The 14,232-nt window shown below is 41.9% G+C and overlaps 1 protein-coding gene across 2 annotated transcripts in view; it reads left to right on the top strand.

Moving 5' to 3' along the window:
• Positions 1–14,232, top strand: part of CRMP1 (collapsin response mediator protein 1) — a 50,637-nt gene that overhangs the window by 7,117 nt on the left and 29,288 nt on the right. For both annotated transcript variants that reach the window (XM_033059921.2, XM_033059922.2), the window contains exon 2: positions 9,537–9,625. In XM_033059921.2, the coding sequence (XP_032915812.1) occupies positions 9,537–9,625 (89 nt within the window). The remainder of the gene's footprint in view (positions 1–9,536; positions 9,626–14,232) is intronic.

The raw sequence follows: 14,232 nt of genomic DNA, 5'->3' as shown, positions 1-14,232 counted from the left end.
TTTAGAATTGGTATGAAGAAAGATGAGAGGCAAGTAGGCTTCAGCTGAAGATGGCAGAATACTTTCAGAGAGAAAAAATACATTCGTGTGGATTTCTGGTGTGTGACACACTGGTTCAGGATGGAAATTTTCTCTTTGGTCAGAACAAAGTGCTGGGGTAATGAGTGGTGGTCTGGTGTGAGAAAACAGCAGTGGGAGAACTGCCAGCCAATTCATTTTGGACACTGGGGGGGACATATCCTAGAGATGTAGGACATGGTGAGTACCTGGAATGGTGGACCAAAGTCCTTGTCTAGGTTTGGATCTATTCTGTATCTCCCCTGATTGTGCTTTTTTAACACCTGTGTTTAACACAGTGTATGAAGCTACACTCAAATTGCTCTGTCACTTGACAGAAGTGTTTGAAAAGCCTGCTGAGTGCTGGGCATGGGAACACTGCCTCATGTTACTATCCTGCTCTTGGTGCAGGATTTTGGCTGATTTAGACAGCACTTTTTGTCCTGTTTTAAAACACCAAGGCCTGGGACTTCTGGATGCCTTCTTATACTTGAACATTTGCTTAATCCTCAAAATTACATGTTCCCATGTGTGTCTGTTTAACAGATTTGTCCCCTCTCAGTTTACTCATCTGTCAGTGAACATAAGTGAATTCACATTGTGTGGTGGACTGGATTTCAGTCTGGCAGCTCTGGAGATGTTTTAGTTGCTTCAGTATGAGTTTTTGGACTTCCAACCACCATTTCCATGATTCTGTGGCACATCTTTTCCTTTTTTTTTTTTTTCTATAGGAGAAAAACTGACCACTTTGTCATATGCCAGTTCCATATGGTGACTTAAATTATGTTCAGAGTAGATCCTTCTGGGGACATTTCTGTGGAGACTGAAACCTTTGGCATAGGGACAGAAGGAAGGGTTTGGGGCAGTGATTCCTTTAACTGCCACAGCAAGTTCATCAGTCAGTGCCCTCAGCAGGGCATCAGTGTTTTCAGCATCATAGCTGGAACCACCACAGAGAACTGAGCCGTGCTTTGCTGGAAGCTGGGCAGGTTTGGAAAGGCATCAGTAGCAGGGAAGACATCTGATGCAGTGAACTGTTTGTCTGAATCTTCTTGTAAGTGCTGAGAGCAACCACTGCCAATGAACCACTTTTCTGATGAGAGATCAGGATCCGTTGTCTGCTTTGCTGCCATTTGTTTCAGAATCAAGAGTAATTTGAGTGACAAAAACACAACACTTCCATCTTCATCTAAAGGAGCCAGCAGAGGCCACTGGCTTGTGAAGCACTTGGGAGTTAGTTGAGATAAACATGAGTTTTGTACACATGAGAGAAATAAATGCTTTTGTATGTATGAGAAAGAAAGAATAGAGATGAGCAGCAAAATAATTTGCAGATTTCTAATCTTGCCACATGTACAGATGGTAACCTTGTCCCCAGAAGCAGAGATACTTTGGGATTGTGTTTGCTTGTCACAAGATAAAAGTTTTCATCTGTAGTGCATGTCCTAATGAGTTTTAAGGTATGAGTTTCATCTGTTGAGTATGACTAATAAATGTTCCTGCACTGAAGTCTACACTCAGTGTAAAATCTCCTGTGTGTAATAGTGAGGACCAGGTAGGTGCAGGTGGCTGGCTAGAGGAGCAGGCAGTGCTCAGAGTGAAGGGGCTGTGGAAGGGGAACCAGGACTGATACCATGTGAGGCAGCAAGCATCACAACTTGCTCTGACTGGCAGAAAAAGTAGGTATGTGATGCAACATGACAGCACAAAGTGTCTGAGTGCAAACAATGCACATGGTATCCACTGCATTTAGTTGATCATGAATTATCATTGTTAACATCATCTTAAAGTCATTTTCTACTATTCTGTTTCCCTTGCATCCACTTGGTCTCTCAGAGAAAGTATTCCATTTGATCTTAGTTGGATTTTGACTGTGATTGGTGCCAAGTCAGATATGTCCCAGTAACCTGATGCAGGTTTCTGATTAGAACTTAGATAAAACACATCTTCAGTTCAGTGGCCCAGAGAAGTCAGCCATGCTGTAAATGACTGCTCTTCCCAAGTTTAAGCTTTCCTATGAGTTCCTTACTGGACTTTTGAGATCCCCTTTAACTGACATGACCTGTGTGTAACCCAGGGGATGGATATAGAACTACGATGCAATGGTTTCAACCCTCCGGCCCCCACTCAAATGAAACCCCTGCTGATGCCAATGAATATTGTCAGTGATGTTTGTTGTGCTTCCCTTCTAAAAGCAAAGCAAAGATGACATTTTCAGTGAAGAAATCCCCGTAGAGTTGTAGGAGTAGCCCCTTGAGAGTGGGTGATGAAGCAATGAAACTGCCAGCTGAATAGGAAGCCAGGTCTCAAAAGGAGAAACAAAAGAACATCAGATCTTTTAAATGAATAAAGATGAATGAATACATTGGCTATGGACCAAGATACAACATTACTACGATCAGCATAATCCTTCCTAAATTAATTGCCATATAGTAGAGTGCGTCTGTTAAGAAAAGAACATTAAAAGCAGGATTCTCCATTAGTGGGCTATCGGAAATGATGCCTCAAGGATGGAGTGCTTTACAAGGAGTTCCCAGAGTTGATTCAGGGTTCACCCCAACTAAAAGCCACTTCCTACAGAGGGTAATCTAGATGTGAAATTCAAAAGGAGGGACACTGCTGATTAAAAGCAGATCTTCTATAAGCAGACAGTACTTCATGAAATCCCATTTACAACTCTTTGATCCTTATGAAAGGATTTTAAGCAAACATTACTCTTGGGAAGGATATCTTTCTTCTTTTGTCATTAAGTTTAAAAATGTTCCTTATTTGTAAGTACTTTGCTAAAAGCGAGGTAATTTAACTGTATTGTATCACAGCTGGATCTGAATCTGACCGGCTCTGACAAAAGACAACAGAATATATCCACACACAAAAAAAGTACATCTCTTGTATATAGTGGGAAATAAGTCTGTGACAAGGAACACATGGAAGCACAGAAGAATTCCTTCCACTGTTTGCCAGTGTTTTTTCAGCCTTTGAGAAATGCTTTCCTTGCAAGTAGTCTTCTTGTGGAGATTGAGATAATCAGAAGAACACAAATATCAGCCTGTGTTTCTTATACCTTCCCTCTAAACTGAATTCTCTGTCTTTTGTAACTCTCTGTGGACTCCTTAAAACCTTAGTAACAAAGAATTCTGCCTCTCAGATGCTGAAAAAGTAAGGTCTTGGCTGCAAGTATGATAACATAGCTTAATGTCTTTTTATGTTTATTGCATGTGATGTGATGCTTTTTAAACTACTCTAGACAGAGAACTAAAGTGCAGGTGGGTTTACAATTTAAACTGTTTTGAAGTGGTTATTTAGCATAAAGTCCTTAGTCATCTTCAGGGCTCTTGACTAATCTGAGTTTTAGAGAAAACAGCTATTGTTGCTCTGGAGATGCAAGGACAATGTTATATTCTAGTAAGTCCTTACAATTACACAGAGGGTGAGATCCCTGCTGAGTGTTTCCTCATCCTCTAGGCATACAAAATCTGGGCTTGAGTGTTGCAAAGACTTTTTTGGTTGGTAAAAGCTGCAATGCAGCAATTGTAAAGGTCCAAACCAAGAATTAAGCAGCACAGCACTTAGACCTGTATGCTGGGTATGTTATCTGAAGTTAATTGCATATAAATGGTAAAGCAAACTGTAAATGGTTAAAAATGTATGCTTGACTTGATTTAGAGATGAAGATGTAATAGGAAAATGTTCCATTTATGGAAGAAAAGTAAAAATATAATATCATATATTGGAATTGCAATCTGGAGAGATGCTACTATTCGATGAAATCGCTATACTTTTGGAATCTCTTGGAATCTTTTCATATGGCTAGAATGCATAATGCCTTTTTTTTTTTTTTTTTTTTAAACTCCATCTTGTATCATAGAAGTGGGGTTTTCTCTGTAAGGTTCCTGCGTGTGCAGTGCATAGGTATCAATGCTGTAGAGAAGTGTGTGGTTTCTATGGCTTGTGCTGCATTGTATTTTGACACGTTGCATCAATTTGAAACAATGTTTAGTAAATCTTATGGCAGTTTTATTTTTTCTGTTACTGTGTTTTAGTAGTCCCAAGAAGCAGATTTGAGAACTGCATGTCTAAAAGCTATTTGAATTTTGTTGTGTATTTTTAGATACCTCTAGCTCTGAGGGAAGTGGGTGAATGGGAAAAGGCTAATTTTAAATTTCTTTGCAACTGTTCTTGCTCTAACATTTGGTTTGTAATTTTGAATAATCCAGAGCAAAGCGATTTTCTGCCCAAGGGAATCTGGTTTCATTTGTGTTTGCATGGAGCCCTGTGCAGGATTGGGGACCATGGCAGGGCTCAGCCTCGTGGTCCTGAAGGTTGCTCAGATGCTGCTTCTCTCTGCTGGCCTTTTGCCACTGGTGTGCATGAATATGTGGACACGCTTCACAAGAACTGAGCCAAGCTGATTCAAACCCCAGCAAAACAGGCAGTTTGTACAAAGTGTGCCAGTCACCAGCTTACAGATGTTTCGTGTTGCTCTAGCTGTAGTGGGAACAATAGTTGTGAGGGAGCGACAGCCACCGCCTCCAGTCTGAGCAGGCAGCCCCTCCTCCTGCAGCAAACGAGCTCGGTTTGTGGCATCTCCTTCTGCTGCCATGAAAATTGCTGTCATGTCACAGACTAAGCTCTGCAGCTTTGCTGCCAGGTTAAGCAGGAGAAGCTAGACTGTGATTAGGAAGGGATCCGCAGGGAAGCAGTGTGCAGGGTTTGAAGGTGAAGGGCTGGGAGTGGCAGGAATGGCTGGGTCATCCCCGGCAGTGGCTGAGCCGGGAGGTGCCAGAACGCTGCAAAATGGAACTGCAGGGCACACAGCAGATGTGCATCGTGGCTGAGCTGCTGCTGTGTCACGGCCAGGCACAGAACTCAGAGGCAAACAGAATTGCAGCAATGCAGTTGCATCATTGCAGTAGTGATGGGTGGAGAAGAAACACCTTGGCTCCCACGCCCTGCAGTGACTGCAGGGCATGGATTTACAGCGTGCTTTCTGCATCTGCCTGTCAGTGAGAGCAGGGTTTTTACCCCTTGCATCTTGGCATCTCATGAACTGTTCAATGTAATACTCCCTCTCTGTTTTGCCATGTTCCTGTTGTCTGTCCTTGGCAGCCTGGAGGGAGGAGAGGGTCCCAGCAGCTTCTTTTGGCTTGCACTGGGAAGAGGTGGGCTGGCAGCTTCTTGTGCCAGGCAATGCACTGAAGGCTTGGTATGGAGCCCTTGGAACTCCCCAGGCAGGGCACCAGTGCCTGAGACACCTGTCAGCTGAATAGAAAAGTGGCAGCCACCCTAGAAGGGCTGATGTCACCTCCTGAGCTGAGTGGTGAGCCCATTGCTGTTTGCACTGTGGGAGCACCTGAGGGTCAGTGACTGGCTGAGGGTACCTCTGGGACCTGGATGTTCTTCCTCATGGAGATTACAGCTGGGAAGGAGAAATATAGGCCAGCACTGCTGGGATCAGTTCAGGAACTTCAGGTCACTCCCTTCCTTCACTGCTTTCCCCAGGGCACTGCAGAGTGTGTCTCTCCTCTAGCCTGAAACAGGGACAAGAGGACTCTGGTCCCTAGTTTACCTGGACATTTGTCACTTGGTAAGAAAATTGCAATCAGCCTGCCTGACATCATGCCCCTGGTAAATAATAGATGGCCTCTGGTCACGCACAGCCTTCTGCATGCCCAAGGAGACTAACCCAATATACAGAGCCTGTATGTGCCCAGATTTGTGTCCAGGATTTCACTGCAGCAAGCACCAGTGACCTAAACCAGTGCAGGATCATCCAGGCTCCAGTAGTTGTCCCTGAAGCCTGTGCTTAGGCTGTAGCAGGGAATGAATACTCCATGTGGACCAACCATTTGTATGAAATTTTGCTTCATGAAGAATACAACAAATTGCTTGTCAATATTAATCTGTGCCTCCTTTCTAGCAATTTATTTTTGTGTAATTTTTCCAGCCTATTAATGGAAGTGGGTCTCTGTGATCTGTGCATACATTGGGTACTGCTACTTTGGCTAAGGACAAGCCAGCCCTGGTCTGGAGCAGGGTGTTTGAGGCAGTGCTGATTTGCTTGGGCACAGTGTGCTGCTGAGGTGTCCTCAGGGCACCCAAACTCCACCTGGGCTGCCCATCAACACCATCTGTCTCAAGGTGCTCTGCTTTGCAGCAATCTGTGACGTGTCCTACACTTGACAGATCAAGCTGGTTGGGAGATGTTCCAACAGAACACTTTTTATTCTGAATTTGCTGATATGCTGGAATGGAAGCATCTTAGAGATGTTTCCACATCTCTCAGATTCTCATGAAAGCTGGGCAAGGCTCCACAGCACTATCCCCAATGGCTTGGCAGTCTACCTGGGGCTGTGTGGTTTTTTGGCAGCCTAGTCTTCCATGGCTTCCTATACCCAGCTGGGGGAACCTTAGCCTCAGCTGCAGAACTGCTCTTGCAACAATTCTGTATTGTTTGTATTTTCTTCTGAGGTGTAAAGAATTAAAATTTTGAAAGTACTGGTTTTATTCTCTACCAGAATTTCTTACACCCTCCAAAATTCTGAATAAGGTGAGACTTTGAAGCTGAATAATTAGTAATCCTTTACAAACTGAGGCCTAATTTAATGTCTGGCTCCATAATTGAGTTCTTTCTTAAGACTGCATTTGTATATTTTATAGATTAGCTTATTCTAATACCTAATTTTGTTACTTACATATGTATATCTATATGTAAAAACATGAAATCCTTATGTCTACAGTTATTTTTCTGGAGCTGCACTTCAGCTTCTAGTCTGTTTTATTTTCCTTGCCTGTTACATTTGTTTCTACTTATTAGGCATCTTATCCTGTTTTCAAAGAAATGAAATGTAGAACTTCTTGATGGGGGTGCAGATTTTTTGACTCCTTAGCAGTGACAGATGCAGTGCTCTGGGAACACTGCCTGCCTGTATCAGTAAGCTCGTGCCTCTTGTAATTGGGCAATATTAATGCTTAGGAAGGCAAGTGAATGAGCTTAAAAAGAGCTCACAAGATGGTGGTCCCTGCAGGTCAGCAGGCAGCATAGTAAATCATCATAGTGAGGAGGTGCAACTGCCAGCACATGATGAAATAACTTATTACTATTCCAGCTGCTGATTCACAAGTCCTGCTGCAATTACAAGTGACAGTAGAGAGGCTGCGGAGAAAACAGGGAGCTTCTCTGGCAAATTCCAGATGGAGAACTTGCATCTCTGTTCTCTAATGAGAGGGTAACAATGTCTGAGGCAGGTCCTGGGGACCTGTCATCACAGTTCTGTGCTTTGGTTCCCCCCGCCAGGGTCATGTCTTTGCTGCAGCACAGGCAGAAGAGCTTCAGACCTGCTGTGTACATACTCTTTTGTTGTGCACTGTATGTAAAATGTCTTTTCCTCCTCTTCTTTCTCCCTTAAAAATGTCTGTTTCTCCCTTTTTCCTTTTGTTAGAATGATACAGAGCGCTATAGAGGCTTTGGACCTGCAAAGTTGTTCAAGTACAAGCTAAAAAGTAAATGTGCAGTGTATAACAGAGTTTACATTATAACATAATATAGCACTTTTTAATTAACAGTTTTTTAGAAATTTATTGGTGTTTTTGTCCTGGTTTTATAGATTAAGAATGTATCAACTTGTTTGTTTTCTAAACTGGGGACACAGGACATTGATAGTTTATATGCCTGAGTCATGCTGTAATTAAAGCAGGAATTGAATCTGGACTGAGTAGTATAAAACATGGAGATTCTGAGTTATTGTCTGGTGAGCCAAGGAAATAATTTATAATAAATGGCTATTTTTATGTATGAATGGGAAAAAAATAATTCTGACTGCTTTAAATGCTTCCAGCATTTAGTCGCTTGGCAAAATTCTTTCCAAAAGTGTTATGTACCTGTCATGGTTTAACCCCAGCTGGCAACTCAGCCACACACAATCACTTGCTCAATTGTCCTCCATCTCTCCCCACCCCACTGTGGGATGGAGGAGAATTGGAAGGGTAAAAGTGAAAAAACTCGTGGGATGAGATGAAAACACTTTGATAATAGAAATAATCGTAATAATAGTCATGATAATAATGCAATTGGTAGGAAAATAAAAAAGAGAGATTAATAAAACCAAAGAACAGCACAATTGGTCACCACCCATCTATTGATGCTCAGTCAGTCCCCAGGCAGTGCTCCCCCCATCAACCTCCCCCTGAGTTTTATTGCTGAGCATGATGCCATATGGTGTGGAATATCCCTTGGGTCAGTTGAGGTCAGCTGTCCCACTACCCCCTCTCCCAATTCCTTGTGCTCACCCAGCCTCTTTCCTGGTGGTGAGAAGAAAAGACATTCACTCTCTAAGCTCTGCACAGCAATAGCCAAAACATCCTTGTGTTATCAGCACTGTTTCCAGCACAAATCCAGAACAGATCCATACAAGTTGCTGTGAGGAAGATTAACTACCCCAGCTAAAGCCAGAAGAGCACTGAAGTTACAGACTTGCCCTGTTTTTGGGTAGGTGGTGGGGGACTGCCATTTCCAGTATGCCTTCTTCAATGAGAGAGTTTAAGTACTGGTTCTCAGGAGTATGCACTGGTAAAATTTGCTTTCAATAAAATGTAGTTTTTGAGAACAGAATGTAACCATTTGAATAGAGAAGAATATAAACAGACAGTTGTGAACATTAACTCTTGCAGATTTGATATTTTGAACAGTCCTTCTTGGAGAAAAAAATGTTTGCTTCCTGGCACTTTAGAAAATACCAGGAGGTGGTGGCTCTTTGTGCTGTTTTTGTATTTCAGGTGAACCAAACTTGGAGGCTGATTTCTGTTCTCATTCGTGGAGTGAGATATGAAATGGGCAGTCTCAGTACAGAGTGCCCCCAGTTCATCAACAGCCTTTCACCTGCAGAAATCACAAATTGATTACAATTAATTCTTCACGCCCATTAGAAACTCTGTGTTCAGCTGTGGGTCTGTACCATGGTACAGGAGACATGAGCTGTGGGCTGTGTCCCTTGGCTGCTGTGCAGGAGTTGCTCCTGCTGAGCTGATGATAAAGGAGATTCCCTGGTGAGGAATTTCTGCCTGCCAGGGCTGAGCAGCCTCTCATGACCTGGTCCCTCCCCATTCAGAGCTTTCTTGCTTTTCCAGAGGTGCCAAGGCTGCCAGGTGAGCTCAGTTTGGCCATTGCAGTTTCTTCTGGGGGCTTCTCTTTCCCTTTTGGCCCTTGTGAAGAGGTGGTAAAAAGGTGGCATTTCAAGTGTTTCTATGTGCAGTTGCTTATGCTTTGAGCAAAATGAACTGTGATGAGGTCTCGTGTTCCACAAGTCAGGAATAAACAGTCAGTGAAACTATCCTGTCCACTGTCTGTGTACCCACATGAACTCACCTTTATATAGAGTAGTGTTTGATATTAATGACCTTTTTTATAATACGAGCATATTTTTACATTATTATGTTTATTTATTTTGTCAAACCCTTATTTTTCCTTTCTTTTCCTCCAGAGTGACCGACTGCTCATTAAAGGTGGAAGAATTATCAATGATGACCATTCCTTCTATGCAGACCTCTACCTTGAAGATGGACTAATAAAGTTGGTTTTATGAAATACTGCTTTTTTTGCATGCATGTTAGCATAGACTACTGTGATTTCTTGATAGTGCTGACTTGAAATCTTTTGTGGACACTCTCAGTTACCTCTAAATGTGAAGCTGTAGTTGAGGACTGTTTAATTCTTAAATTCTGCCATTTCATCTTCACTAAGATTAGATAAGTAGAAAATTTCTTTGCTGTAAATTGAAGATATTTGCTTTTCAAACAGTTCAATCAGTTTCTTCTAAAACAGTTAAGGCAAGTAGACGGTTGCAAGAAAAAAAGTAATGGTAAGGGGAATGGAAATATTTTGAGTTGATGAATGGCAGAAGGCTCTCTACAGCTTTTTCCCCTTACCTAGTCAATGCAATTACAGCCATGCTCTTAAGGATTGTAGGGCATGGAAATCTGAAACATGCCCCATGTTGCATTGGGCAAATGAGGGTCTGCTACTTCTCAGTTGCCTTTGGCTAATGCTGAACCACAGCACCTTCTGTTCCTATAATGTTATGCCTTGTCACACAATTAGAAAGAAAGCCCTGATTTATCAGGCTGTAAAAATATAGGAACTGGGAAAGTATTTGTTAGGTGAAAAACTTGAAATATGTGTTACTGATAGCCTGGGAAACTGTAACAGAGATGTCCATGTGCTCTGCTGGTCCTGCCTTGGCTTAGTGGGCATGAGGGTCTCTAAGGTTTGCCAAGTTACATAGTGTGTATGAGCACTCTGATGTACACAAGGATCAAAGCCTTTTTCATGATTGCTCGACATTTTCACTGGGGACCTAAGAATCTTGGTCTCCAGAGGCTACAATGTGATGCACAGAAATATAATTGTGGTTATCTGGTAAATAATTTATTGCCTACTTGTTTTCAGAGCTCCTTAAGAAGATAACATCTGATTAAAAGTCCAGTACTTTATATATCTGTGACTGCTATTGTTATTATGATTCAGTTTATTGTAACAGAAAAAAAAATCTGAATACTTTCATCCATGGACTGTGCAGTTTTCTTTTTAATACTTTTCATTCTGCCTTTCCATTTCATAATGTTACTTGCATGGTAAAAGTGGAGAGGATGCAAAATTTTGAACATGTATCTATTTTTAAAGCAACAGTTAACCAAGCTCTCTTTGATGGGTGTTTTTGTTGAGTTTTTCTGTGGTTTTGTTAGTTCAGATGCAAGTCTTCTAGTAACACTTGTAAGCATCAGAACTATTTAAACAACTAAAAGCATAAGGTGCTGAGAGCCTGCAACTGCTGGGAATTTTTGGCTTTGATTCCAGAAATGCAATGGTATTTAGCAATGCCAAGATTTCACCTGCCCTTGTTAAGTACATAGACTCCCTCTGAAATCCGTGTGTGGATCTGTACCTCCAGGAAGTATCTCAGCTGCCCAAGCTAATTAGGATTAATAATGAACAGAGAGGCAAGACCTTAATTTTTAAGAGGCATTTATCTTTGCCCAAGAAGGCAAGTTCTCTATTTAGCACCCTGAGTTCTGCCTGCTCTCTAGATTTAGACAACCTAAGATTTTTCTTTGTAAACTGTGCTACAAGTCCTGCTCTGAAATAATTTGTGAGGGCAGCCTGCTGTGAGGTGGAGTTGGGTCCTTACTGTGTTCAGATGATAAATTTTGAAACCTAAGAAAGCTCTGGGTTAGTTTGATCTCTCAGTTTCTTCAGGTGGAACTGCCCATTGTGTCTGAATATTTAACATCATTGTCAAATGTGGCTCAAGCTTGTTTGAAACTGGATCTTGAAACTCAGTCATCCACATTTCAGTTGATGCTATAACTTTCCAGCTGCAGATTCTGCTGGTGCTACAGAATTCTAATACAGAAGAGCAGACACCAACCACTCAGCCCAGAATAGGCAATAATGTCCTGGTTTTACTGGGCTGTAAAAGATCTGGGTTATTTTTCTCACTCTAAAGTGAAAACTGATTGGAAAGAGAGGTTTGGGTTTCTCTTGCAGCCTAACAAAAGATTTGGGTCTTACTGCTTTCTGTTCTGCAGAGAGGAAAGCAGATATAGCCTTGAGTATGTTTGAAGACCAGCTATAGTTTGGAGCATGGTTGATGTTTCTTCCTGCCAATCAATGCTCAAGCTGGCTCCCTAGGTACAAGGAGGAGTGGTGCATGTGGATTTTTCCTACCTGAAACTTAAGCCCTGCACACTCAGATGGCAGCTGAGAGGCAGGTCTACAGTATCTAAATAGTATTTTAAATAGTTGGTAATTCAAATTGGCATATAAATAATGTATTTTGCCTATGTCTCTCCTGCCTCTTTATCACATGAGGAAGTAAGCCCTGTGCCAAGTGACAGGTCATGGTCTGGTGCTTGCTCTGTCTGCTCCATCCCTGCCAAGGGGAAGGTTTGGTCCCTCTGGGCTGGAGGAACAAACGAGTGGCAGGGTGAGGGACTGGGGACACGGTCTCCAGAGCTGGGCAAGTGGTGAGTCCAGTTAGGGGGAACCTCAGATGCCTAAAAGAGGTCTGGGCTTGATAATTACAGAAGCATCACCACGGAGTTCTGGGGGCGGATGAAGCTTGTTCCTTGGATGAAGCTTGGGAAGAGCTGATGCCTGCTGTTTCTGTTGTGCTTTAATCAGCTCTTGTACAACAGAATTTACCAACTTGTTTGACTGAAAATGGCAGACACTATCAGCTTTCTGTGGGGTCTGACTTTTCTGGATGCTGAGATACGAGGACACCAGCTCAGTAATTTGTAGTGTCTAGAATGCAGTTATCTGCACTGTTGTATTTTTTCACCCACAAGTAACAGAACTCCATTCCTACTCACATACACTTTGCATTAATGAGTGAGCAATTCAGGAATCCTGTCACTTTATCTCCTACTCTCTGTTCTACTTAGTCAGAATAAAAATAACCTTGTGCACCAGTGAAGATCAGACTTCTCCCAGCCTTAATCTTGATGCCAGGGCAAGAGATGAGATGGGTTTCTGACAAGTATCTGCAGCACCATCCACAAAGGCTGTTTGGTCCTATGTCACTTCAACATGGATGATTTCAGCTGAATAAGAAGTTACTCAACAATACACTGAAAATAATGAGCATTGGCTCATCAAAAACTTCACTATATAGTTAGCACACTTTCACTTTGTTAGGACATGTCTTCTTGAAGAGGAAACTGGTAGATACTGATTGTGGAAGAAAACAAAAAATAATTGCTTTTTTGTGGAGGTTTTAGTAAATACTATTCTCAGAATGTGTGTTACTCCTTGGACATACTTAAAGGAGATGGGTCATAGTTAATTTTTTCCCCAGTTCAATTTCTTAGCCACATAGATTCTCTACAAAGGTGGAGGGTTGTTCTGATTAAAATCTTGGGGATAGATTTGACTAACGAAAATTAGTGCAACATCATTACTACACATGGGGCTATCTAACTTTAGGCATTGAATCTGCTCATGGGTGCAATGCCTTATGAGATGCCTTTGGGGAGGCACATTTTAAAACAGATTGCAACTTTTGTTTGTGCAATTAGATGTGCTGGGCAGCTGCAGGTTTTTGCATCCAGGTGGGTTCCCTGTTCACTGCTCAGCTGCACACAGGTTATGACAAGCTGCCAGTGCTGCACATGTTGATGACTGCTAGGTGCCAGACATGGAGGTGCCAGCTCTCATGAGTAAACCCTCCTGGTTTGTTCACTGCTGGGCAGCTGTGACCCCATCCTGGGATGCCCACGAGGAGTTTGCCCATGGAATGGCTGTGCTTCCCTCCAGCCAGAGCCCAGCACCAGCGGAGACAAGTTGCAGGAGGTGACATTTTTGCATAGCATGTGAAACTAATTCTTGACCTCTTGGGGCTATTTATTAACTCTGTTAGTTTGGCCAGATTTCAATGTGAATAATTATACCTATTTGTTGGGGGGTTTTGGGTTTTTTTTCCCCACTGGTTTTAATGAGCAGTTATATTCACTTCTGGTTCTACCTTATCACAGTTGGCTGTTAATCAGTCACTGTAGGTGGGAGTTGCATTTTAATATGGGGAAACAGATTCAGCAGCTCAGATGTCTGAGGTATTTATTTAGCTGTGGATAAATGTTATTTTATCCAGACAAAAGAAAATTAAGACAAGGTCTCTGTGTCTGTAATATGAGATAAACTAAGTGAACTTTAACTACCTTACAGTTACCTCTAAGCCCAAATATATTGTGGTGTAACAGTGCAGACACATGGCTTCCAGACAGACCCATACCTCCCCCTGTTTGGCACCATGCAAAGTAGACAATAAAAATGTAGTGTGGCTTTAAAAGTTAAAGTTTAATTTCTTTTTAGTTGAGTCAATGAATAATAAAAGTATTTTGAAGATAAATATCTGGAGTCTAATATTGGTATGGGGGACAGATTAATATTTTTTTAATAGTGAAAAGAAAATGTCCTGCTTTCAAGACCTGAAAGGAGAAAGATGGCAACAGCTAATTACAATTTTTCCATGCAGTTATGCAGAATGTTTCATTGACTTTTAACTTCAAGAGGAGGATGAAGAATATGGGACATGGTAGATTAAACATGTTTAGGTCTCTTAGATATCTATTTCTGTATCTTAGGTTATTTAGATTTCTTTTTAAGGATAAATTTTCAAT

Source organism: Catharus ustulatus, chromosome 5 (genome assembly GCF_009819885.2).
Source record: "Catharus ustulatus isolate bCatUst1 chromosome 5, bCatUst1.pri.v2, whole genome shotgun sequence".
Lineage (NCBI taxonomy): Eukaryota > Metazoa > Chordata > Aves > Passeriformes > Turdidae > Catharus > Catharus ustulatus.
This window is presented reverse-complemented; position numbering and strand designations above follow the sequence as displayed.